The 27,898-nt window shown below is 48.5% G+C and overlaps 1 protein-coding gene across 3 annotated transcripts in view; it reads left to right on the top strand.

Annotated features, from left to right (window-relative positions):
- Positions 1–27,898, top strand: part of CPSF7 (cleavage and polyadenylation specific factor 7) — a 244,853-nt gene that overhangs the window by 95,775 nt on the left and 121,180 nt on the right. For all 3 annotated transcript variants that reach the window (XM_069623873.1, XM_069623875.1, XM_069623874.1), the window contains 3 exons: positions 6,683–6,828; positions 6,961–7,549; positions 7,854–7,972. In XM_069623873.1, the coding sequence (XP_069479974.1) occupies positions 6,683–6,828; positions 6,961–7,549; positions 7,854–7,972 (854 nt within the window). The remainder of the gene's footprint in view (positions 1–6,682; positions 6,829–6,960; positions 7,550–7,853; positions 7,973–27,898) is intronic.

Below are 27,898 nucleotides of genomic sequence, written 5' to 3'. Positions count from 1 at the left end.
TTGTCTGTTTAAGAATACTGGTTGAAGCAGACGAATTCTATGCCCAATCAGAGTTCAACCAGTTACCCCCTCCCCACCTTGGAGACGTTTCACATGACTAGTCTGGCACAGATTTTGGGGGCCCTGCAAGTGGAAGATTGAACCCGAGGTAACGAGTTTCTTCTTAATCACTCAGGATGGTCTGCATTACCAATGCAGGTGCGCCTGCCATTAGGTTTGAATTCTGCTCCCAGGGTGTTCACTAAAGTGCTTTCGTTTTGGCAAGTTCTTTGGCACCTGAAGAAAATCATTTGCCCCACCTGGACAATTGGTTGATCATGGCTCCCCTCTATGGAGGTCAATCTGAGTGGTCTCATTTGTGTGTAACACCACAATGTGGGGTTTCCTTCAACCTAAAATTGTCATCCTTCCAGCTCAGAGTCTTGCTCCGATGGGCAGTCGGGACACCTTGAGGTAGGTCCGTCCGCCCCCCACACCCTTACCCCACCACTACCATCATACTTATGACTCTGAAACAGATAATCTGCTTTTTCGACATTAGGGCTCAAATATCTGCTTGGTGATTCCAGAGGCTTCTGTGACTGATGGTCCGTGCATTCTAGACGTGCCTTCTAGTCTTACATCTGGCCAGACCCAGAATGAGACGCTTGCAGTTGCATTTATTTGCAAACTGAGACCTGCAGCCCATGAACATTCAGATCACAGGAAATCGAGAGCTCTTGAGTGCTTGACTTTGGACGAGAACCTTGGAGGATCTCCAGTTTACTGTCTCAATTCCGACTTCCTCCCCTGGTTGGGTTGGTCACTGTCAAACTCACTTTTTGTGGAGCTTTCAGGAGCGTGGTCTTAAACTACTTTGAATTCAGAGACCGCTCCCCACCTGCCAGAGTTCCACTCCCCTCAACACCACGATAATGTTTTGTCCTGAATACAGGAAGGGGTGAAATCTTGCTTTGGGCCTCCTAGCCTGGAAGCTTTGGGAGTGATGTATTCTGGACCATATTCATCCTGTTGTACATAATCTTGAGGGAGAAGAATGTGCATTAGGACCCATTGAGCAGGCAGTTTCAGGCCATGCATAAACGGAAGCCCAGCTGGTTTATTTTTAAATCTATAAAATGTGCAAAAACCCTTCTGCTGATATCAAATGTTTTCCGAATTGGGACTTCTTTAGATGGACTGATTTGTGATAGGGCCTTCAACCTGGATTGGTTGGGAAGGTTTCTTTTCACATTTTCTCCCTTTCCTCTAATTCACCCCCCTAATCTTGGGTGCTCCCTACTGGTCTCGACTGACTTGGTTCTCAGGTGACCTCCTGTCCATGAGGGGAGTATTTCATATTCTCGCCAGGACAGCAGGGAGGGGCGGTTCTTGATCCTTGCCTACGATGTCTTGAGTGTCTGGTTCCTTTACATCAATGCTGGGATCTGTGATGCGAACATCTTGGTCATGCGGAACAAGGGAGGACCCCACAAGAGGGCAATATGGGAGCAAATGGCCCAAGTTCTCTTACTCTCTGTCCAAAGAGATCTACTATACTAACATTGTTGGACAATGTTTTGTCTTTTATGAGACTTCTGGCATTCAATCCTGTAATGATTGTCTGCCATAGCCACCTACATTAATTATTCTTGCGAGACCTTTTTCTTTGAAGAATGAAATTAAGCAGCACTTTGAGATACTCAAGACCCCGGCACCCTTGCAGGGCCCCCCAACCATTTGAACTCCCTCCCAATGGGACCCTTGATGTGGTTCTTGATGCCAATGTGCATATCCTGTGACTGACCTAATGTGGAAAACTGGATTTTTGGTAGCCATTACGTCTGCAAGGAGGGTAAGCAAGCTTCAGGCTTTCTTTGGAAGATCCTTGGTCTTCCGGTTGTCCTCTTGGCTATGCAGTTGTGTGGTGTTCATTCAAACAAACTGTTTCACAAGTCTTCCACCCTAGCCCTCTCACTTCCTCAGCAGCGAAGACTTTGCACAATCTCGATGTAGCAAGACATTTGAACTTCTGTCTGCAAAGAACTAAATCTTTCAGGAAATCCAACTTTTTATGTTCTTTCTGTGCAATCATTAGGTGAATCATTTCTTGTATTTCAAAGGCTTACAAACTTGCTGGTCTCCATGTTCCTGAAAGGCTACATGCTCATTTGATCAGATCTAAGGCAGCATCAGTGACCTTCCAGAAACCTGTCCCCATTGCAGACATCTCTAGGGCTGCTTGTCATGCCTTCGTAAGGTATTATTCTTTGGGTGTCTCCTCCTATTGCCAGCAAGTACTGGGCAACAGTTCTCAGTTCTGCTTGAACCCTGTCTGGGAATGTGCTGTCTCCCGCCCATATTAATGGATCTGCAGAGTCTGGTCCCAACCAGTTGAGGGGAAAGCAGGATGCCAGAGTATGAAAAACCTTCATGGTGATTTTTCTACTCAGTCCTTGCTCTCCCTCCTTTGCAATGCCCCACCCAGCAGCCTACCACTGCGCGTATACAGACTCCAACCTACGTGGCGAAAAAACAAATTTGTGGTAAGTGGCGTATGGGTGAGGGTGCCAGGAGTGTGAGGGAGGTGCGCACAAATGATATGGCATTTATAACGTGACTATACACAAGTGTTTCAAGGCGCGACTAGAGCTGTTGTAAAGCCTTAGATTGTACCTTCTTTTGGGGAAGCGTTTTCCTGTCCTGCCTGCAGTGCAGGCTTACTAACCAGTTGTGATGGAAGTAGAGCAAGGACTACTGCAATCACCATGAAGGTAATCTGTTTGCAATGTGCATGGTCTTAAATAACAGTTCTAAGTTGACTTTCCAAAAAGAAAGTTAGTGAACATATTTACATTACTACCCCACAAAAATGTGTTTAACTGACTAAACCATAATCCTGCATCTGAGATTTTAGCAAAATGTCTAGTTTCCTTAAAGTCAGATGTTGAGTCCTGAAATGTTGGGCAACTCTTGTCTTTGGCTGGCATTCTGTACGAAGTTAAATGCCCTCTGACATATTTAACATACCATAGTTTTAGTTTGCTTGGTTCTGAGTTGGAGATTGCCTTTGTTCTCGTCACAGCATCCTTTAAAAAAAAAATGTTTAGGAATAGCCCTTAGTGCACCAAGAAAAGCATTATCCACAGATGGTTGGGCAAATTGTTTTGACTGTTTGACCCACACAAAAACTAAACCGTACTTCACCTGTTTCACCAACCTACGTTTTATTTTACCAGCATGGCGCACACACATCTTGCTCGGTATTGATATGACACTTTGATTGGCTGTACCAAAAACCTTTGCCGCAGCAAAGTACTTTTCTGTTGGATATTTTGAGATTTGTAATCATTTATCAATTGAATATTCTCATCCTGGGGTTTCTTTTGTGCCAATGGGTATAATGCGACGTATTCTGCTACCCTGATCTGTTCTGCAAGTCCACAAAGCTCCTGGGCAAGATCAGCGAATAACCTGAAGACCTTAAACCTACTTCCAAATCGTTTTTTTTTGTTTTTTTTTACGTTCATGTGGGGTGTCCCCTATTAACCTGTTGAATTTGTATTTTCAGTTCTACGAATAAAGGTTCTTGAAAAGTACTGTAGATGTCTGAGCCAATTTGTCCATAAAATCATTGCTGCCGAGGCTCTTGTCGCAACTTGCTAGCATTCATTGGGCTAATGTATGTACCCCAGGTCATTGTTTTAAACAACTTCTGAAGTCTTGAAAAATGCTCCCAGTGTTTGACATTTCTTCAAGTTTGGATTGAACAGAACTTCGGGTATTTCACCATCTGCGTAGATGGAGGAAATAAAACCATGATGGTTATGCATGTCTTGTCCTGGGGATTTCTTTGAACATTTACTTGGCCGCAGTCAGTCACTGGCATCCGGAAATGCTAATGTCGTACTGCTACGCCATTAACCTTTAATCTTTTCTTGCCAACAATCTGTGCATCTTTCATGAATAGTGCACAGGTGCTGCCCATTTGGGACTTGAACTTTTGTCCTCTCTTCCCTGTTGTGGAAGAGATGATGGCTGGCCCATTAGGGGCTAGAGCTTACTTGGTATTGAAGACCAAGTCAGCATGGCTCCAACCAGTGAGGGAGATGCAGCCACAAGCATGTTATGCCAAGCAGTCATTGCATGCATACACGCCTGGGGCGTACATGCGACTGGTTACCCTAATATTGACCTGGGATAAGTTTGTTTCCTATGTTTTGTATGTTGCACATGCTTCTACACAGCACCTGTCGGTATTTAAACCTTGCTGAAAGTAGTACAATACCTCACAACTGAAGCTTAGTTTTTAGGCATGGGCTTGGATCCTAGCACTGCCAGCATAATACTGGACTAATCCATATGCTTGGATCTGCTCTTCTATCTCTGGCTATGTTACTAACTCTGCTGTTTGATAATAGTTCACATGTTCAAGCGTGCCTCTGATTTAACTACTTGTGCTAATCACTGTATACATGTAGATCTCTTGTATATGCACGTTGTTTGCTGCATTACTGTTATACGTCTACCATACGCTTTGGCTTCATTAAAGATTTGATTACTCATCGGGCAACTTGATGTCTCACTACTCTAAAACCTCCTTTCACCAAGCTTTGATCACTGATTTGTATTGCCTACCTAGTGTCTGTATTGCCCATTTTACGGTGACTTCCAGGTACCCAGCAGTTGATCGCCTGTACAACCGTTGTGAAGTCGGGAATCCTTGTCTCTTACTTCGTTATCCAAATTCTTATCATCCACATCTCTACACCGAAAGGTGCACGGTTTACCTTGTTTCTTTTGCTAAGCCGACGTGTGTGTGCACTGCGTGTTGGTATTTTGGAAAATAATGGCAATGCGAGATGAGGGATAATGTTGGATCACCGAAATTATTACAACCTCAAAAGTGAGGTCTAAAAGCAATTACCACCTTCTGCAACCATGAAGAAGTGTTCACAATATTTTAAGTGTAATAGTCTAAAGTCTAGTTTTTAGCTGTGAAAAATGTAGCTCCAAATTATCTTAGCCGTTTGTCTAGATCCTTTAGGAAAATTGGAACATGTAGAATAATGCTCAAAGGACTTTTAATATTTTTTTTTAATTTTGTTTTTATTCCAGCGATTTTTCAGAAATGCCTTGGAACGCCTGCACCACACCCTTCCAGCTTTGTAACCAGCCATACATTTGTTTAAAACAGCCCTTTTCTCTAGCCTTACCCACCGTGTTGGTGACCTTAATTGAAACACTCCCTCCAGGCTGTTTATTTCTTGCAGAACATAGAAAGACCGGACTTCGTTTTAAAAAGCATAATAGAACGATTTTATTTTCAAAATGTAACCGTTTGTTTGCATTTATGTACAGGGTCTAAATTACGGCGAGGATGCAAATCAACAAAGCAAATGCGGGGGAAGGTGTGGGGCATAGCACAAACAAAGCCTAATGCTGTTGAACAATGAACTACATTCCTTGTAATCTGGCAGTGACCCTTATGGCCACAGAATTTTGCTCTCCCTTTCTCGGCACTTCTGGATAAGTCACATGTCCTCAAATTCTTAAACTGATGTTTCTTCAATGCCCACACTACACATTATGAATACGTAAGCTTTTTAATTCATAAGTCTGCTAGTTTTACAATTTGGTTCAAATGATTTTAGGCTTTCATGGACTGAAAAGCTGTTGATCTGGTCTGTGTACCATCTTTTAAGATGAATGCTATTTTTTTGCATCCGTTACGTGAATGAGAGAGAGCATTCAGGCAATATGTTTTTTACTCCAGTGTAGCCAAATCATATCCGCTTTATTGTGGTGGGTGCAATGTCCTAAAACTGGACTTCATTTGCACCGATTTACTTGGTGTGATTCTTCTTGACAGTTGATTTTTTAAATTGCATCGTGTTTATTTCTAGGAACCAGGTTTCTGGTCTTGGCAAATGGGAGTATGCTCCAGATTCGGGTCCCAGTACTATTTTTACGTCCAACCACTCAATATGTGAATTGCACATTTCAAAATCTACTTGTTAGGATTTCCTGCATTGTGGAATTCCTGGACTGGTGTATCTTGGTGTGCCGAGGTCCTGAGTCTTGATATCAAGGGATGCTGAAAAAAGTGACTGACAAAGGGGTTCCTGACCTGTTACTTACTGGCAGAAGAGTTTTTGTGCTGTAAGACTGTTGTGTGGGCTTCCCCATCGAGATTCTACCACTATAGGCTAAAGTCAGGTCCGGTTTGTCCTGGAAATTGGAGGATCGTTCAAACTTGCAAAAACACCCTAGTTCTGTTGATGGTGTGAAATTATTACTTAATCGATCGCATTATTTGATATCCAGTGTAGATAAATACATTGTACAGCTGTTTCAGGTCAGCATGTTTTTCTGTTACTGGGGATGTTAGTAGAAATTGAAACATGACACTAGTAAATAACAGATGGGCAGGGGGAATTTGACAGCATGCACAGAAAAACCTCTGCTGGGTTTGCTTTGGACAGAACATGTTCCTGTTTGACACCTTGGCTTAATGCAGCGGTCGTATCACCAGCGCTGCCTTCCTGCATGCAAAGTTTGATCTGCATAGACCAACATGACCTGGTTGTCCAACAGCTGGCTATATTTAAAGAGGGGAAGGGGTACTTCTGGTAAAAGCAATGTACTAAAGTGGCTTTTTCTATGTGCGGATTGTGAGGTAATGCCATTAATTGTCTGCTAGGTACGCTGAGATCGTGGTGGGTTCTGAATCTTCTGCTTCCAGCCTAATAGCTGGCCTGGCCAATCGTAAGGTGCATGGTGACCCATTGGATGTTCGTGCTGCAAACAAGCCGAACCTGTCATTTTTTGAGAGCATGTCAAAGAAACGTGAGTACATATAACTCCCACGGGTAGGCGGGCAGGGTTGCGAGAGGCAGTTATTAGAGATGCATTGAAGTTTTTTATCTTTAAAGATTGTTGACAAAAACTGTGCTTAGTAGCTCTTTGTTTCTTCCCCAGGGATTCCTCCAAGAGCAAAAGATTCCATGGATGGCACGTCTCAGCCCATAGAGAATGCAACAGCCACACCCAAGCAACCTAGTGCCATGCCGTACTTCAACCGCCCCCCTTTTGTGGAACCCACCCGTGCACCAGTTATGAATATGCCGCCTAATCTTATGTCACTCCCTCCCCCAATGCCGCCTCATGCACCGCCTCCTATGGCCCCAGGCTACAGGGCTCCTATGCCCCCACCAGGTATTCAGTATCAACAGATGATGACTCCTCCACCGAGACTTCCACCTCACATGACTGGGCCACCCCCAGGACCAGTACCCCCTGCTCTGCACCTCAACCCAGCCTTCTTCCCCCCTCCAAACACAACACTGGCTCCACCACCCAACCAATTTGACAAGGGCCCCCCAAACCCCTATAATAACAGACCTCCCAACCCCTATAATAACAGGCCACCAAATCCCTTTAACAATAGGCCCCCTAATCCCTACGACAATGCACCCCCTAATCCCTACAACAATGCACCTCCCAACACCTACAACAAGGGACCCCCAAGTCCATATGGGAAGATGAACAACCCCTACATGCAGGGCAGGTAAGAAACCTAGATCTGCTTTAAATAAAATGTAATGTATTTGTAGCGCACCCAGTTCCCTTTTGAACCCCTTTCTCAAAATGGATGTGTATTGTCATGATTGGTCCAGTAAGCTGGCAATTGATGGTTACTGCAATTTGAATTCACAAACCCATTGATTTCATAGGCTGGTGATGTATTCCTTTACCATGGTTACTTTCCTAATCTGTGGCATATGGCAACACAGAATTGAACCTGCTGATTCTATTTCCTTCTGTTCGCGTTTGTGCTTTTAACAATCCTTCACTTTCCTATCGCCCCTTAGCAAAGAAACTGGGATCCATGGGTCAGACATGAGTGAAGAAGAGTTTGAAGAAATCATGAATCGGAACCGTGCCATCTCAAGTAGCGCCATCTCAAAAGCTGTCTCGGGAGCCAGTTCAGGTGACTGTGGCTCATGGCCAGGGCAGTTGTTGGTGTGTCCACATTCTCCCCTATATCTACACCGCCTAGAACTACACATCTTTTCTGAGTGCATGTCAACTAAAAGCCTTCTGTCAACTTTCAATATTTCAAGTGTGCATTTGGACTTAATTTCACAAATTTGTTTTGCTCCCTCTGTGTAGCCCACATTCCCCAATTGTCCTATCCCCTTAGAGGTTTGCTCTGGAGAGCCTTGCCCCGCTCCCTCCCCTAGTTTATTGATCAGTTAATCTTTTTACCTTTTGGGTCCCTGTGGTATTCAACCAGTGTTTTTGTTTGTATTTCACCATGGCCCAGTTTCATTTGGCCTGCATCCTAGGGCTGGTGGCATGGCATTTCAAGCCTTTCAATTAAAATTGGCCCAAATAACTGTTACCTGTGAGACTAATTCCCATTAAGTGGTCATTTAGGAATTCTACTTCCGAATGAATTGTGTCCTCCCACATATGCCTCATCTTATCTCCTTATCGAGCTTCTGCTGCTTCGGAAATTTTTTCCAGCAGAGGGCGCTGCATGTCGATGTTGACTTGATGTCCCTCGGAGGACTCCATATTGATGCCGACTTCATCGATGGTATAAAGTGCACAGCGACCTTTGGCTTCAGTTCAGTTTTTCCATGAAAGCTGTCACTTTGGATACAGTGCGCTTCAGTTCCTCAAATCTTAGACTAAACATCTTGTAAAATGGCATTGACGTCTTCGACTCTGAGATTAGGGTTTAAGTGGTGCCAGGATTGTGGGACGAAGATGTCCCTCACGGACCCCAATCGGGTGGGTCTGTGGTGCCTCTGTTGCTTTCAAGCTACCTTTGACTGCAAGGCCTGCGTATCGATGACGGCGGAAGCCCTGAAAGAGCGGAGAGGAAAATTGGCGGCAGGTAGGTCAAAATCCCATTTGACAACCCTGTCAAAACTAGTCTTCAGACTAGTCGAGAAATATTTCTCCTCGAAAGGACAAAAAGATCGATCACACAGTGGTTCTCACCACTTGTCCTCTTCGAGACATTCAAAGGAAAGGCACCAGAGGTCGCTGTCTTAGTCGTAGAGTTCCTCCCCAGAACGGATAAAATGCCTGAAATCAACCTCTCTGCTGCGTGGGAGAAGTTCAGTGTTAACATGATGCAAGTATTCAAGAATGCAGCCTTGACCCCCTCGAAGACTTATGCAAGTCATGCCCAGGTTGAAAAATTTGACACGAATAAGGGCAAAACCTGCGCCGCCTCAAGCCCGGGAGGCAAAGAAAAATCTGAGTGGTCAAAGGATCCCTCGAGCCATGACAAATCTTCGAGGAAGAAGTCCTTGACGGACCATCACAAGAAGTCGATATTTTCAAACATTTTGGCGCCACCATCGGCGCCATTGAGGATTACAGAAAGTGTATACGCAACCAAAAAAGGATTTTTTTGAGTCACTTTCTTAGATTTATGAGGAACCAGAACATTTGCCTGGTTGAAGTCCGGTTTTGCTCCATATGTGCAATCCAGACTACTTAACATGCCCTTGATGGCGCACATTTATTTGGTAACCAGGCCGACGAGAGCCTGGAGAAACTGCAGACCTCCAAAGCAGCAGCAAAATCCCTTGGTGCTGCTATTAGACAGCCACAAAACTGTCCCACCTTGGAGGGATAGGTCCTTTCACTTTTACTTCTCAGTTGGAAGGGGGGGGGGGGGGGGAGGACTGTCCAATCAGATGTCAGAAAAGATTTCCCTGTGGTGGATGGTGAGTAGATACTGCGACTGCCCCAGGCAGCGGCTACTTTACCATCAGCCACTGCTCCAGCCACCTCAAAACCTCTGCGGTCTTAGTTCACAAGATCCAAGTGGGAGGCAGACTCTCACTGCATCTGAAAGAATGGTGAGGCATTACTTCAGATACATGGGCATTGGAAACAGTTTCCCAGGGTTTACTGCCTTCTCTTTCTAAAATAGCCTCAGTCATCCACCGGGGAACACCGGGGAACAGCTCTTTAAAAATTCTAGATCTGCTCCTTATGCGGGAAATTTTGACCCTGCTAGAGAGGGCCTAGAGAACCAACACATGCAGTGGAGAGGGACAAGTAGTGTTGGTTCTCCCCATACTTTCTAATTCCAAAAAAGGACAGACCCATTATGTGCTTACTTAAACAAATTCCTCAGGAAGGACAAGTTGAAAATGGTTACCTTTTTCTCTGATACTTCAGGCCCTCCAGCTTCAGGACTGGATGATATCATTGGACTTTAGGGATGCTTGCTTTCATGTGCCAATCCATCACAAGCACAGACAGTACCTGAGGTTCGGTGTTGGTGGTTCTCATCAGTTTTGAGTTCTGCCATTTGGGCTGACCTCCGCCCCTATGGTTTTCAACACGTTGATGGCGGTGGTGGCAGCGAGTCTACGGAGAGGGGATTCGCGTCTACCCCTACCTGGGCGATTGGCTGATTGGGGCCAGTTCCCTAGAACAGGCCCTGGAACAGCTCGGCTCAACCAGTCACTCCCTTCAGATTGGGCTTCTCCCTCAACTTCAAGAAGTCCCACGTGATACCATCTCAAACTCCCAATTCATTGGAGCAGTCGGGATGCATCCCTTGGAAAAGCCTCGCTGCCAGAAGTGAGGGCTCAAGACACACTGCAGATGGTCACTGTGGGTAAGAATTGATGTAGTAACACTGAGACTACACAACACTGCCTAGTATTGGGTAACCCAGCCTTTGGTATAGGCCCGTACTACACAGTTGGTAGTGTGACTGACTAAGCAGCCCAGGCCTATCTCAAGAGGGGTAAATGTGAGCTGTAGAGCTGTACAAATGAAATCCGTAAATACAAGTAGCCAAGTAAAACTCAAGGTTTCAGTTATAAATAGTTATTTGTTTAACATCCAGTTTTAAATAAATGTTTAAAAAAGCAATTCATGTAAGTAAATATACTCTAAAAATACTGTTAATCAAAACAAGTTAGTGGATAATCTTTGGATATGCTCCTTAAACAATTCCTACACCCTGAGGTGACTTCAGTCACAAGGACAGTAATGGCATTTATATTTTCCACTACTTATAATTCTAAGATTCGAAGGTTGCATAAAGGAAGGTTTTGGGGAAGGAAAGGGTTGGGGAAGGACATTTTTTCCCAGCAATAAGTCTAAAACCACCTATGAGGGACAAACCATATCAATCGGCTAGAAGAGTCTGCAGGGAGCCAGGACAGCCAAAGTCCATTTGAAAACAGTCTACGGAGCTGAGGCACTTCTTGGAATCAAAGTCTTGCACAAAGTTAGAGAGCTAGAAAATCACTTGTAGGGTCACAAGCTGCTGAGCCTGTGAAAGAGCTGGAATCACCTCTAAGCCACTGCAATTCCCAACAGAGAAAAGCACAGCTAAAAGACAATGCGGTAAGTACCCCAAGTCTAAAAAGTACCTCTGGTTTGAAGACGAGTGGTCCAGCTGGATTCTGTCCTGTTCCAGCGGTGCAGACCCAGTGGTCTTGAGCCACCGTCGTGGGGACAAGAGGGAGGCTGTCTGGAGGGCTCCTGCAGTGGCAGTTGGGAGGTTGTATGCAGCTAGGGGTTCTTTTCGGTTAAGCAGCACTTTACGGTTTCAGCACTTAGTAAACGCACCGTCACCGATACCGGTTGGGCTTCCTTCACTCCTTGGGTCCTGCAGTCTGGTGAGAGGACTCAAGCTCTGGTCATCCTGCTTCTGGAGGGTCCTTAGGAGACTCCTGGAGCATCTGGCCAGATTTCAGATGTTGATCTCGACTATGGATTTCTCAACCCCTGGCACTCGGTTCTTGCGTCAGCGAAGTACAGCCAGTCAGGGAAGATGGTCCAGTGGAATTCGTCTCGGGGTTAGTTTGTCCCACTAACCCAAGGGAAGAAGTCCTCCCTTCCAGAGCTTCTGTCAAATAGAAAATAGTTTCAGCACAGCAGCAGGGCTTCACCGGGAAATTGAAAGGTCCAGGAGGATGCAGCAAGCTTTGTTTACGGTTTCTTCGTTGATTATTTCTCCTAGTGGTCAACTCTGCCTCTATTCCCATAACCCTCCGCTTTTAAGCAGGTTTCTCCCATTCATGCACAGCATAGGCTGTCGCACAATAGAGGGGGGCTTTCCTGAAATGCCAGCCAATCCGGACTGGTTGCATTCAGGTATTCCTAGAGAGAAAGGACAGGGGAGTTTCTGGAACCTCCCTCGCATCCTGCCCTTCCAGACACACTTGAGCCAGAGACGTGTTTAGGGCTGAAGCACGCCAAAGGCATAGGTAGGAAAAATTCAACCACTGCCACCAGCCATTTAAAATAGTCAAGGTAACATAAAAATGTTACATGAGTGAGTAGGATAAGGGGCTACTAGGTAACCCTCAGCACTCCACATAAGATGGTGTGCGCTGGACCTACAAAGAGAAAAGGTAAGTAATGCCAAATTTCACTTTACTATTCTTGAGAACGGTAGTTCACATAAACGTTATTTAAACCTTATGTGAGATCTTTTCTATCACTGCACTGAAGGTGCTGTGCACCATAAAAGCCTATGGACTTCGTCAAACTCCAAAAACAGTGAAACGACATAATCCAAATCAGGTCAAAAACTATGAAGAGAGAAAAAGGTCTCGCTCCAGGGTTAAAATTTAAAAAGTCCAGCTAAAGAGCTGGGGTTCTCTAAGGTGGGAGGAATTCAGCACTAAAATGAATATTCTCCCCAACACTGGTCTGTGGAGAATAGAATATTAACTGAGCAGGGACTATTGACAGGTGCTCATACATGAGTGAGTGTTAAGATGCAAGAAACGTCCTAACCTCCCAGCTAGACCAGGACTCGGTTATGATTTTGAAGTCGCAGTATTGCACTCCCCATTACTAAGTTAGGACGAATTCTCATTTCTGTGCCCTTACACCTTGTGAGCCCTTTTTCTCACTCGTGTTTTTACTTGATTTGGATTGTTTTTACGGTTTTTGGAGTCAAACTCCATGGGCATCTACTTCTTGTGTTGTGACGGTGTCACAGAGAGATGCTTAATCCTTCTTTTTTTATCATAAGTTAACTACCTTTTCTTGTGTTAACTACTGTTCTCAAGAATAGTAACGTGAAATTGACTTTACTTTTTCTCTTTGTAGGTCAGCACACCCCATTTTATGTGGACTGCTGGGAGGTTACCTAGTATCCCCTTATCCTACATTCTCATGGAAAAAATGAGTACCCTCACTACTGTAAATGGCTCGTGGCAGTGGTTTAATTTTCCCACCGTTGTGCTTTTCTACCACAGGCTGAATCCTCTGCTGCAGTGCAGCACCCATGGGGGACTATTTCGAGGGGATTGTGTCCTCCGACGTATTCCACATCTATGACAGGTAATGTCCACAGCTGTGCTGCTTTGGAAGAATTTCGGCAGATGGCGTCCTGTGTCGATCTGTTGTACCTCAAGGGCCTCTGTCGAGGGTTGACGTCACTGGATGTTATATATAGGGCGCCCGTAGCCGCAGTCATGTTTTTTCGCAAATGTGTTTGCTTCGGAATCTCTGCACGCTCAAGTCTTTCTTCATGTACGATGTCTTCATCTTCGACTACCCCGAAGTCTGGCTTTAAAAAATGTACCCGTATGACATCTGCCTCTGGTGCCTCGGCGAAAGCCACGCCACCGACGACTGCGAGGATTGTCAGTCCTTGACTTCTAAGGCCTTGCGGGAACGTAAGGGGAAATTGAAGGTAGGTAGGGTGACTAAGCCCTGTAGATTGATGTCCGCTGGGCTTTCCACTGATGACTAGAGGGGTGACTCTCTGCGTCGGCGAATATCCAGGGGGGTCTCGGTCTAGGAGTGGTTCCCGCCATTCCACTGCCTCGTAGAGGCATTCTAGGAAGCAAGGTCACCAGTCGCCTTCCCTGTTGGAGGACTCAGACGGTTGACTTGTCCCACGAAGTCTTTGTCGCTGGCCGAATGGGATGCATTTTGCAAGCAGATGTTAGCGATTTTCGAGTCGCAAGGCACAGTTCCGGCAACGCCTTCGAAAGGAGCCGCCGGGGAACGGGCTTGGTCCACTACTCGCACGCCTTCGGGCGGTTGGCGCGATCGGGAGCTGTCGAGGTCCCGCTCGGATAAGGGAGATAGCCATAGCCGTGCCAGATCCAGGTCCCGGTCCTCGACTTCAGCGAGACCATCGGAACCTGTGAAGCCTTCCAAGAAGACGTCAACGCCATCATCGCCGTGTTCGTCGAGGGACACTCGGGGCTCCGTCCTCGAAGTCTTTGTTGCCTTGGTCGGCACCGATTCCTTCGGCGCCCTCAACGCCGTTTGTGGAGGATTTGACAGAGTTGCCCCTGAGGGCTGTGGAACCTCAGAGGAAGGCTACCAGTAAGTCTGACCTGTTTTTGAGCCCTATTCTGTTCCTCCTCCCAGATTGGAGTTTTTCCAACCTTTACAGGAGATTTCAGAGGTTGAGGAACTGTCTGATGAGATGGCCTTGCCTGTGCCTCCTGATGTCCCTGATGACCTTTTGTCTGGGCATAGTCAGATTGCATGACGCTAGTGGCCTTGACACCTCTCCGGAGGTGGAGTTTGGCCGACCTGAGCCTAGGGCTCATGCAGATTCCTCCTATCGGTGTCTCATGTCAAGGGTGACAGAATACTTGGGGTGGTATGCTCCACCTGTTGATTTTACTCAGTATGATTTGCTGGAAATCCTGGATCAAAGTCCACCCATTGACCCGGTGTTGCCATTTCACATGGCTTTGCAAAGGAGGGCGGTGGCTTGGACTGCTCCGCAGAGTCTACCTGCAGTTAATAAGTTGCTTCCGAAGAAATACTACCCATCCAGTAGTGACCCCTGCTACTTATTGACGCACCCTACTCAGGAGAGTTTGGTGGTGCAGGCGGCTACGGCCACCCCGAAGCAGGTTGCTTATCCTACCATCCCTCCTGATATTTTGATGGTTGGGCGAAGAAGGTATCTTCGGCTGGGGGCATGGCGTTGAAATCGACCAACTCCACTTGTGCTTTAGCGAGATTTACACACTCTGAGGAACTGTGCTTCTTTGGCGGCTGAGCATATTTCCGAAGGGGAAGAAAGGGATTGTTTTCTAGCCCTCATGCAAGACGGCAAGGATGCCATGTGCGAATCCCTTCAGTCAGGTTTGGACACGGCAGACCGTGTCAGCCAGTCCATGGCTGCGAGCACCGTGATGCGCAGGTTTCAATGGTTGCGGAAGTCTGGGTTTGCTCCTGATGTGCAATCTCGTCTTCTGAACATGCCCTTTGATGGGTTTCATCTGTTTGGCAGCAAGGCTGATGAGAGCCTTCGGAGGTTGCAGACCTCCAAAGCTGCAGCAAAGTCTTTGAGCACTGCAGTATGTCAATCTCCGCCTTTTCGTCCTAGTGGACAGCAATGGAGGGGAGGTTCCTTTCAGTACAAATCTTCCTTTGGTAGATCGCGAGGAGCTGCCAGTCAAAGGGGCCACCGTAGGAGTACCCGGGCTGGAAAGCAATGTACTCGGGGTGCCAAAGCCGCTCGGGCAGTTGCCTCTTTGCCCTCAGGCACTGCTGCTGAGTCATGAGGCCATGTCCCATGGTTCGCTGGTTGGGGGCAGACTTGTGCAGCTTCTTGGAGAATGGTGGGCCATTACTTCAGATGCCTCAAGACAATCCACCGGGGAAGCTTTGAAACGTCCGGATACGATCCTTGTGCAGGAAATCCTATCCCTGCTAGAGAAAGGTGCCATAGAACTGGTGCCTGTAGTGGAGAGGAACAAGGGATGGTATTTACCTTATTTTTTTTATCCCGAAAAAGACAGGGGATTGAGACCCATCATGGACGTGCATTGGTTGAACAAGCTCATCAGGAGGACAAGTTCAAGATGGTTACTTAAGTCCTCCAGGCCCTTCAACTTCAGGATTGGTTGGTGTCTCTAGACCTCAAGGATGCTTACTTTCATGTGCTGATTCATCCCAAGCACAGGAAGTACCTGAGGTTCGCGGTTGGTTACTTGCATTTTCAGTTTCGGGTCCTGCCGTTTGGATTGACCTCTGGCCCGAGGGTCTTCACCAAGTTGGTGGTGGTGGTAGTGTTTCTCGGGAAATGGGATTCACGTGTACCCCTACCTGGACGATTAATTGATCAGGGGGCGCTCTCCGAAGCCAGCCCTGGATCATCTGTGCGTCACCTGCTACTCCCTTCACAAGCTGGGTTTCTCCCTCAATTTAAAGTAGTCACATTTGACACCTACCCAGCGGCTCCAATACATCGGAGCAGTGCTCGACACATCCCTGGGGCAGTGTTCGCCTCCACAGGTGAGGGCTCATCACATTCTGCAGATGGTGGACAAATTTCAACGTGCCCAGAGTCTCCTGGCGTTCGAATTCTTGATGTTGCTCGGCCTCATGGCATCCTGCATTTTGGTGGTGCCAGAGGCCAGGCTGCGGATGAGATCCGTGCAGTGGTCGCAGTTCTCCGGCAGGATGTCTGATCCCATGCAGATTCCGACCTCGGTCGCTCAGGATCTTCTATGGTGGGACGAAGAAGGCAATCTGATGGAGCACCATTTTGGCAACCATGGCCAGAGGTGGTGATCGTGAGTGACGCAACCCTCACAGGTTGGGGCGCTCATGCCAAGGAGTTGACAGCCAGCGGATGTTGGTCTCCGGAGTCCAGACTCCACATCAATCTGTTAGAGCTGAGGGCTGTCAGGCTAGCCTGAAAGCTTTTCTGCCGTCTGTGCGGGGGAAGAATGTCCCGATTATGACGGACAATACAGTGGCCATCCCCTACCTCACCAAAAAAGGGGCGGCAGGGTCACTCCCGTTGTGCAGGGAGGCGATGCAGCTCTGGTTCTGGGCCATCCAGCAGGAAATTTCTATCTCGGCAGTTCATCTGGCTGGAGACAAACACGGACGCTCTGATCAGGCAGAGCACGGTCTCTCACGAGTGGGAGCTGGTTCAGGAAGTTCTTTTAGAGATGTTCGCCCTTTGGGGAACCCCACAACTGGATCTCTCCGCCACCAGTGTCAACCGGAAGTGCGAGAGATTCTGCTCGCGGGAATTTCCCCCAAGAGGAGCCTTGGGGGATGCGTTTGTAGTAGAGTGGTCCTTCCCACTGCTGTACGCGTTTCCTTCAGTCCCTGTCATTCCGCAAGTGTTGCGGAGGTTCGGTTCCCGAATGATCCTCATTGCTTCGGCATGGGCGAGGAGATCGTGGTACCCGGACCTTGTAGACATGTCCATCTGCCCTCCACACCGTCTTCCCTACCGAGACAATCTGCTCTCTCGGGAGGAAGGGGTAGGGTTCTCCATCCAGAGGTCAAGGCTCTCAGCCTTCATGCTTGGTATGTGAAAGGTTGAGGTATAAGGATTGGGACCTCCCCGAAGACGTGATGGAGGTGTTGCTTTCGGCCAGAAGGCCTGCAATGAAATCCCTGTATCGTTGCTGTTGGAGAAAGTTCTGTGACTGGTGCAGGGTACAGAATGTGGATCCTTTCCAATGTTCCATTCCTTTGGTTTTGTCTCTTTTTTGCTTTCTTTAGCCTACAAGAGCCTGCAAGTGGGTACCATTTAAGGGTTACCTGGCGGCGCTGTCCATATTTAAGCGCTTGTCTGAGGAATGTTCTTATTTTAAGATTCCTTCGATTTCTCAGTTTCTAAAAGGGCTAACTAATGTGTCTCCACCGTTGCCTTTCCAGGTGCCGAGATGGGATTTGAATTTGGTTTTAAAGTAGCTAATGGGAGCTCTGTTTGAGCCCTTACATTCTTGTCCGTTGCGACTGTTGTCCTATTAAAACTGTTTTTTTAGTTGCGGCTCCTCACGCAGAGTTATTTCCAGGCACTTTACGCCAAGCCACCCTTTAATGTTTTCCATAAGGACAAGGTTATCCTACGGGTGTGGCCTTGTTTTCTTCCGAAGGTTGTGTTGGAATTACATTTGAGCCAGAAGGTGATTCTTCCGGCGTTTTGCGTGACCGATTGAAAGAGAGGTTATCCTAAGAAATGAATCAATCTGGTGTCCAACTCGTCTGCTTTCTTATAGAAGTCTTGTATGTCAGTGCAGTTTCTCCTTATGCGCAGGTATTGCCCATAAGGAAGATTATCCCTGAGATGACGAGGGTGATCACTGGTATAGTGCAGTAATGTATTCCTGGCACTTGATTTGCAGTGGAGACAACATTTAAGTGTTCCATCATGATAAGGTCCAAAAAGATGACATGGTTATTCGAATGTTCAAGAGTATATTGGATGTTGGTGTCTATCTGGTTTAACCAAGTAAGGAAGGCTAGTAGTTCAGCTTCCAGTCCTTCCCACAAAAAATGTCATCTATATAGCGCTTCCAGTTCAAAATGGATTTGAAGAAAGGATTGGACTCACAAAGAATATGTTCTATCTCGAACTTAGCCATGAATAGAATGGCTAAGCTCGGCGCAAAGGCGGCTCCCATCGCAGTGCCCTTGGTCTGGAGAAGAAAGGTTCCATTGAACTCAAAGTAGTTTTTGCAGAGTGCTAATTCCATCAATTCCATGATGAAATTTATTGGCACCCTTTGTTGCGAGTCCGATTCAGTCAGGTACTCCCGCATGCAATCTAGGGCTTGTGTCTGGGGGATGTTCGTGTATATATATAAAGTTATGTCTATGGTCACTAAAATTGGTTTAGTAGGATCAAACTTAAGATGTTCAAAAATTTGAATTGTATTCATTGTATCCCGCAGGTAAGTACTTGTTTAAACGCTTAGGGGTGTAAGAAAAGTGTCAATGAAGAGTGGTTCAGGTATAGTACCACAACCCAAGACTATTGGTCTACCGGGTGGGTTGGTTTTTTATGAACCTTGGGTAGCGCATAGTGGGAGTGCGCCCCTGGCTTGTAGTCAGGAATTCGCATTCGTTATCAGACACCCAATTGCGTTCAAATGCATCTTTGACTGCCTGATCAATCTCTGCTTTGATTTCTTTGTTGGGTCCCTTTTCAGTTTCTTATAGCTCACAGGATCAGCTAGCAAGTTGTTTACCATCTCCAAGTATTGAGTATTAGTCATCACGACTATTGCTCCCCCTTTGTCTGCTGGTTTTATCACTATGGCTGTGTTAGAGGCCAGTTCTTTGAGAGCTTTGTTTTCATCGATAGATTGTGCTTGACAAAGTGTCTGGTATTTTTGGTTTTTAAGTTGTGCAGGTCCCTGAGACCACTCTTCTCAAATGTCAGAATTTCTTTGGACACCTGGTTGTCCTGAGGGGTGAATTTAAATGAACAGTGGAGTCCAGAATCCTGTCCCGGTATTCTATCAGGGGTGTCTTGAAAGAATGATTTAAGTCTCGCAGTTCATAAAAATCTGCAAACCTGCATTTCTGTGGAGAACCGGTCAATCCCTGTGGTAGGAACGAAAGACGGCCCTTTTGATAAAACGGATATTTGTGATGGGTTCATGTTCAAATTTGCTAAATTGAAGATGGGAATTTGTGGAGCTGCCTGATTTAAAGAGTGCAACGTCTCCTGCCCCAGGGTCTCCGCATTGGTACGAATGGTTGAAACCATGGCGGGGCCCCATTGTGGTATTCCAAAACCACCTCTGCCTAAAAAAGGGGTGTTCTGTTGGAAATTACCAAATGATTGTTGCTGGTTCTGTGTCGACTGATCGTCTGATCCACTACTACTAGAACTTGAAAAAGAAACTCCTCTGTTTTTATTGCCCTGTCCACGTTTAGATGCAGATTGTTTATTAATTGCTTCTACATGTGCATCAGTTGTGTATGGGAACACTTTTTCCACTTTAAACTCGCGGATATCCTTCGCAAGTTTCTTCATTTTTTTACCAATCGTTGTGGCTTTGAATTCCTCAGTTTGTTGATGGAATCTAATTGATCCTTAGCATCAGAAATAACCGTGCTAGATAGAAATTTTTCTTCTAACTCGAGGGCTTTTTGAGTTTCCGAGCTAATTCTTTGAGCCGTGTTAATTGTTAATACCATAAAATCCCTACTGCATTTGATAGCAATTTGGCTAAAGGTAGTTGTGTACTGTTTATCAGATAAAAAGACATGGCTCGTTACGTACATTCGGGCCAACCGGACTAGTATTAGATTTAAAATATTTACGCAGAAAATGGCCATGTAATTCGGTTGGAAATTTTTCTTAAGTTTTAATAAGTCTTCACGATCAGTAGAGTGAACTATATTGCGATTAGTGCCAGCTGGATCAAAAATGGAGGGACCACTATCACTTCTGAAATTTGTTCCTCGGTGTAGCTAAATGTTTGATTCTCAGCCATGCTGAGTGAAAAAGAGAGCACTGGTCAGTGATCCGCACCGACCATGTGCACTAGACGGGGGTAGCATTAGAATAAAAAATGTATGCGAAAAGTGGATAACAATGGACTTAATCCTTCCAAAATTACATTATTTACCACTCCCACAGCAACAAGGTTGCCAATAAAACTACAGAATTAGGGGATCGCCTCAAATGTGGTACAGCTATGGTGGGGTCTATAATATACAAACAAGAAATCCAAAAGCTGTAATGCACTAAGTTAATAGACTATGGTCTAAGTTTCATATTTAATAGTCTTGGTATCAAAGATATCCCAAAGAGAATTTCCTTGAAAAACCAAACGATAATCTAAAGAAATAGAAGATAAAGCTGATGTAAGTAATTTCTGTTTAATTAGAAAAAAGACAGATTTAAAAAAATCATATTTGTGAATTATCAATCTTGGTGAAAATTGGAGCACAAGGATTGAACAATTAATGAAACGCAAACAATGTAAAATGTTAAATACATATATGCAGAGGTATAGACTATCTTCAGTTGACAGGGTGCATAAACAAGCTCTTTGAAAGTTATCATGACTAAAGCAAAAGTTTTGAGCAAAAACAAACATTTTTGAATTATAGATTAATTTCACAGATGAGTACTGGTCCTGATTGCTCACTGGGCGTTTGTGCTCTTGATTAGCACTGAGGTGGTTTTTGCATCAGAAAACCTTGTTCAGAAGATCTCCCTCCCGTTCTCTCCACCCCCCCCCCCCCCCCCCGCCCCCGGTCCACTGATCCATGCCTATTTCTCCATCCCTGATCTTGTCTTCTAGTATGCGCATGGACCTACGGGTGGTTTTAAGCACCCCTCCTTCTCTAGAGATACAACACCCCCTCAGATAAGCCTGAACGCCTCCAAAATTGTGCCCTGGTCTGGGACTGAGCCAACATTGGCAGTAAAATAGGTCTATGTCCTGACCTATCTCTGATCGGAAAGCCACGTCTTCCAGACGCCCTGACTCTCCAGCGGAGGTGGGGGTATTGGGCTGTCAGGAGGCGTGAATTGGAGGATGACTGGGGAGTGATCAGATAGCGTGCGAGGGAGTATAATCGTCTGTCGCGGCTCGGAGTATAGAGGGGGAGGCCATTTTATAGTCAATCCTAGACAAGCTGCTGTGCACTCCCGTGAAAAAGGTATATTCCCTGACACCTGGGTGTTGGGAACGCCATACATTCCCCAGATCGTGATATCGGGATATGGAAGACCAAGCCTTTGCTGCAACCGGTAGGGATGATTGACAGTGGATCTGTCTTCGTTGAGCGCAAGGGCCATGTTGAAATCGCCAGACCATATAATCCCATACCCGGGGAACATATGTTTCTCCAGCATGGGGTCTGGCATGGATTCACATGCCCATGAATATTCCCCGTCGTCAGGCCAGGAATCCTTGGTAAAGAGAAAATCAGTATCTGTTTCGTTTCTGATCTGTCTTTCTCAGTAGTAACCAATCACTGGTCTCTGGGTGATACTGCCCCCAGCCAATGACTGCCCTCTCACTAAGCCCCGCCTCTGGCAGCCATCCTCAGATTTTTACTGCACACTCAAGTGTTGGGAGTCCTCGTGTTTAGCTCTCAAGCTTTTGCTGCGTTTTTGCACTTTTCAAAGTGAATTTCTCATTTTTCGGTCAAATAGAGCCTCAAGCTCCACCGTCTCTACATCCGATTAACGGGGATCCATGTCGGATTTTTCTACGCGCCTCAAGGGTGAAGATTTCGTCGAGTTACGCTTCTTGGAGGATTCCAGAAGTTTCTCTGGCATAGCCGAACATGACACAGGAGAAAGGAAGCTCAACGCCCGGAAAGCTGTTCAGGGTTTGCCCTGGGTGCCAGCTGCAGATTGTGTTCAAGGAGGACGAGCACTCAAAATGCCTCTACTGCCTTCATGAGGACAAAACGCACGTGGAGAAGGACTGTGCGTTTTGCGGGAACATGTCGAAACGGTCCATCAGGGACCGACACCTTCGTCTCTCCAACTGGCTGGAAGGAAAGAGCCCGTCAGAAGACCGCTTGGACTTCTTCTTCTCACCTAAATCCTGTGAGGGCGCCCGGGGCCCAACAGAAGGCAAAGCACCGCGAGTCAGCAGGCACCGGGAGCGCCGAACGGTCGGGCTCCTCGGCTGCCAGGCAGGGCGCGCCATCAACCACGAGGCAACGCTCTGGCTCAGGGAAGAGGAAGGCCGAGAACCCGGCGAAGCTTCTGGAGAGGCCCCGGTCATGCTCGAAGAATCCGGCCGAGGGGGAGCGAGGCAGTGACCCCCCCCCCTTTCCAAGGTGAAGGCCACAGGCCCGCACAAGGTGGTAAAGGCCTTGATTCACCCGGCCAAGCCCTCTATTGAGGAAGTTGCGACAGCCTTGGCGCAGCCTGTGGAGTCTACACCAGTGGAGGCGACCTCGGGGCCCAGGGTCTCCCTGCCTCCGCGGAGGGAAGCCTCTTTCAGACCCATCGAAAAGACCCTGGCGGAAAAAGAGGGGGGGGCGGTGGCCATTGTGGACACGGACACAACGTCCAAGGAGGAGCTGGTAGAAGTCTTAGAGGGCCTCGAAGAGGCCCGTCCCCACGAGAGGGATCCCGACGAAGGTGACGACGAGGGTGACGGCGGCACCGGCGAGCTCCTAGTCACCCGTCGCTTCCGGAGCCGCAGGATAACTTGGCGGCCATTCTGTTGGTGATACAATCCTTATGTTCGGAGATAAGGACGAGATTGCCCTTACCACCGACGCAGGATCCGGAACCAGGCTCGACGGAGGAGCCAGAACCAGGCCCGGCGGGAAGCCCCCCCCCCCGAACAAAAGACTGATCCATCCAGCCCTGCCTTTTCAGCCCTTGCGGCCTGCTCAGCCTTTACCCACGTCCCACGTCCCTGGGGATGACGGGGGAACGGACACGGCCACGACGGGTACCGGTGACGGGACGGAGCTCCCATCGCCCCGGGCCTCCCCGCCCGACGAGGTCGGATCTTTCCATGCAATGATCGCCAAGGCATCCGAGCTTTTTCAGCTCTGCCTCGAAGAGAAGGAAGGTTTCCTTTACCAATGGCGCGAGGCCAAGAGGAAGACGGTCCTCGCCGTGCCTCTGCTGGATGACATCTGGGACGAGGGTCTGACCCTTCTCAAGAACCAGTCTACGACACCTGCCAAGAGGGATCGGTACGAGAAGTAGTACCGGGTCCCCGACGCGGCCCCTTTGTGCCTTAGGGCACAACCGACCCCTGACTCGGTCATCTCAGCGGCGGCCAAGAAGAAAGCGGGGTGGGGGGCATCGACCTCCACATCAACTTCCCCGCCGGACGGCGAAGGAAAGAAGCTGGACGCAATGGGTCGACGAGTTATCTCGGCGGCAACAACGATTAAGGCGGCCAACGCCCTCGCGATCGTGGCCCGCTACAACAGGGAGTTATGGTACAAGATCGCCCTCCCTCTTCTGTTGGACTTCCTACCGGATGACAAGAGGGCCGAGGCCCTGGAGATCTTGCAAGAAGGCGAAGTGGTGGCGGATCACACCATTACGGTGGCAACTAATATTGCGACACCGGTTTCCGCCAGCTAGGCAACAGCGTTTGCCTTAGACGACGAGGGTGGCGGATTTCCGCCAGGACGTACAAGCCAAGGTTTTGGACATGCCGTTCGACAGGAACAATCTGTTTGGGAAAACAGTGGATGAGTCCCTCCAAGCCATCAAGGCGGACAGACAGCTAAGGCCGTAGGCGTTCTCTGGCAACAGAGGCCGTCCTTTCAGAGCACTGGAGGCAAGCAGGGTGCCTCCAAGGGATTCAGCGGTGGCTCCTCTACGTACCGCCAAGCGGCCCACTCCTAGTCTCAGGAAGCCTATAGAGGACGAGGCAAGTCGGGTGGACCCCGCCGTCGCCCGGGAGGGCAAGGCGTCCTCCAAGCAAGATTAAACCGAGCAAAGCACCCCGGTGGGAGGCCGGCTGGCAAAGTTTGTCAGCGTGTGGGAGTCCATCTCCACCGACCGTTGGGTGCTGGACGACCTGGCCCAGGGGAATTTCTAAAAAAAGTGCCCCGCATTCCACCCGTGGCCAGGAAAGAAAATCTCGTCCCTCAACTGCTTTTGGATGTAAGGGCGATGCTCAAAAAAGGTGCCATCGAGCTCGTCCCGAAGAGGCTCCGGGGCTCCAGAGTATACTCTAGGTACTTCCTCGTGAAACCTGGACCTGTGACGACTGAACAAGTACATCAAGGCACAGAAGTTCCGGATGGTCACCCTCCAGCACGTGCTGGGACAGCTGGAGGAGGGCGATTTCCTGTCGTCGTTGGATTTGGAGGATGCATACTGCCACATCCTCATTCTAAAAGGACACTGAAAGTTCCTCACGTTAGTGGTCCAAGGATGGCACTACCAGTTCATGGCCCTCCCGTTTGGATTGAAGTCGGCACCCAGGGTGTTCACCAAGTGCCTTGGACCAGTGGCGGCGCGGCTGCGCCTGCAGGGGATCCAAGTCTACCCCTACCTGGACGACTGGCTCATCCGAGCAAGGACAAGGGAGCTCGCTGTAGATCACACAGCGAAGACCATCCCGCTGCTCACGGACCTGGGATTCTCCATCTTTCCCAAATCCCACCTGGTCCCAGTCGCACTGTTTCTGGGAGACAAGCTCGTCTGGCCTCGCCGTCTGAGGAAAGGATGAAGGCCATCCTGGGCAAGGTGCAGCGCCTGCTGGCCACGGACGTGGCCAGGGTGAGGTCCATCAAGTCCCTCCTCGGGATGATGTTGTCCTGCATATATCTCGTGCGCCTGTGCAGGCTTCAGATGCGCCCTCTGCAAGAGTTCCTCGACGCCCGCCCCCCAAGCGACGGGCAGCCTCGAGGACAGGATCCCGCTCAATGAGACCGCCAGTGGTGGGGCACCCGCGTTCATCTGACGGCGGGCACAGACTTTCAGACCCCATCCCACCAGATAACGGTGATGACAGATGCCTACCTGGAAGGGTGGGGAGCGCACACCGGAAAACTTCACCCCAGAGGCCTTTGGCTCCCGGAGGAGAAACCGCTTCACATCAACATCCCGGAGCTCCGTGCAGTGTTCTGGGCCCTCGGGTCCTTTCTCCCGTCCCTCAAGGGCAAGGTGGTGAGAATCTTCACCGACAACACCACCACGATGTTCTACATCCGGAAGCAGGGAGGAACCAGATCCCCAGCCCTATCCAAGGAAGCCCAGGATCTGTGGCATTGGGCCGTCGCCAAAGGGATGTTTCTGGTGCCCTTTCATCTGGCAGGGATAAGGGACACCATCGCCGACTCACTCAGCAGGGAGCTGCGCTTGTGCCACGAGTGGGAACTACGTCCGGATCAAGTGGATTGACTCTTCCGACGATGGGGGGGAGGGGGGGGGGGGCGCAGATCGACCTGTTCGTGGCGGCGACGAACTCCAAGTGCCAGAGGTTCGCCAGCAGGTTCCCCCAGCCGAGGAGCATGGGCGATGCCTTCTCGTTCCCCTGGGACGGTCTGTGCCTATATGCGTTGTTGCCGTTGCTGCTCTGACTCGTCAACAAGCTCAAGAGGTCCTGGTGCAGGATGATCCTCGTCGCACCGGCGTGGCCTAGGCAGATCTGGTTCCCGGACCTTCTGGACTTGTCAGCGTCCCCACCAGTCAAGCTTCCGACTGACGCGGATCTTCTCTCCAGAGAAGGAGTCGCCATACTTCATCACGACCCGGAGTCGCTGAACTTGCAGGCCTGGCTCCTGCAGCACTAGAGTTTGGAGGGTACGATATCCCGGCTGACTGCAGAGAGGTCCTTGCAAAGGCCAGGGCGTCCTCAACTCTCAAGTGCTACGGACATAAGTGGAAGAGGTTCTCTGTCTGGTGCCGTGCACAGAAGATTAACCCTCTACGGATTACGGCCCCTCAAGGGCTGCCGTACCTACTGTCGCTGGCCAAGGCTGGACTGGCTCACGCCTCCAAGATACATCTGGCTGCGATCTCCCGATACACCAGAACCACAGGACGGGCGTCCTTGTGGTCCCATCGCCTGGTGAAGGAATTTATGAAGGGACTGTTCCGATTGTTCCCGCCGGTGAAGGCTGCTGCCTGGGAGCTAAACGTGGTGCTGACCAGGTTCATGGGGGCGCCATTCGAGCCCCTGCATTCGGCATGGTTGAAGTTCCTGTCGTGGAATCTGCGTTTCTTGTGCCCATCACCTCCGTACGACGAGTGGGAGAGATCCAGGCCCTATCCTGCAAGCCTCCATATTTGACTTTTCACAACACAAGGGTGGTGCTGAGGACGCACCCCTCCTTTTTATGCCCAAGGTGCCATCGGACTTCCACCTCAACGAGCCCTTGCTGTTACCTGTGTTCTTCCCGTCGCCGGCCGAGAGGACTTTGCACTCGCTGGATGTGGCTAGAGGGCTGAAGTTCTGCGTGGACTGCACGAAGAGTTTTCGGAAGACATCACAGCTATTTGTGAACTTTGGACCTGTGAACCAAGGGAAGGCTCTCGAAGGCTTCCATTTCCAGATGGCTCTCCGGCTGCATCATGCACTCATCGGTTGGCAAACCGACCGTTGCCTGGCCGTCCGAGAGCCCATTTGACCAGAGCTATCGCTGCTACCACGGCGTTCTTGTCTGGTGTGCCCCTGCTGGACATCTGCAGGGCTGCTACGTGGAGGTCGACGCACACCTTCACGAGATTCTACTGCGTCGACCGGGATTCCAGGGAGGAGTCCAGGGTCGGCCAAGCGGTGCTGTGCAACCTGTTTGCCCTTAGTGAGCCTGGTGAGGAGGTAAGAATTGCTTAATGTTGAGTTTTGATGTATTGCTTAATGTTGAGCCTTTGCCACCTCCCGTTGGCTGTGCATGTGTGTACTGCTATGTATTCTTGTATTCATGAGCATGTGAATCCATACCAGACCCATGCTGGAGAAGGAACAAGTTACTTAACTGTAACTGTTCTCCAGCATGGGTCTGGCATGGATTCACATGCGAACCCTCCCTCCTACCCATCTGCGGCTCTTAACTTGGTCATACTGCCACTTTGCGTGCTACCAAATCTGAGGATGGCTGCCAGAGGCGGGGCTTAGGGAGAGGGCAGTCATTGGCTGGGACCAGTGAGACCAATGATTGGTTACTACTGAGAAACGACAGATTAGAAACGAAACTGATTTTGTTTTTTTTTTTTATTTTCTTTACCTAGGATTCCCGGCCTGACGGGGAATACTCATGAGCATGTGAATCCATGCCAGACCCATGCTGGAGAACAGTTACAGGTAAGTAACTTGTTCCATATGCTTGACGCACTGATGAAAGAACTCCGGAGAGTCTGTATTGGGAGCATATATATTTATCAGAAGGTGTTTTGTGCCAAGCAGTTCCCCTGCTAGCATTACAAATCTGCCCTCACTGTCTACGATTTGTCTGTGCAGGCTCTATTGTAGAGAACTACATATAGATATATATAGAGCTACGCCCCTGGAGTGTGATGTATAAGATGACTCGTATCTGTGAATCCCCATCCCGCAAGTCTAGGTAAAGGGGCCCCTTTTGCAAGATGCATCTCCTGCAAGCATAGTATGCTTATCCCATGATTTCTACAGTAATTTGTAATCAAACGAGGTTTCTTGGCGTTAGTGAAACCACTTATGTTCCAAGACAGTAGGGCTAGTGCTTTCCCCCCTCTGAC

Source organism: Ambystoma mexicanum, chromosome 11, assembly GCF_040938575.1.
Source record: "Ambystoma mexicanum isolate Mex_15411 chromosome 11, UKY_AmexF1_1, whole genome shotgun sequence".
In the NCBI taxonomy this organism is placed as follows: domain Eukaryota; kingdom Metazoa; phylum Chordata; class Amphibia; order Caudata; family Ambystomatidae; genus Ambystoma; species Ambystoma mexicanum.
This window is presented reverse-complemented; position numbering and strand designations above follow the sequence as displayed.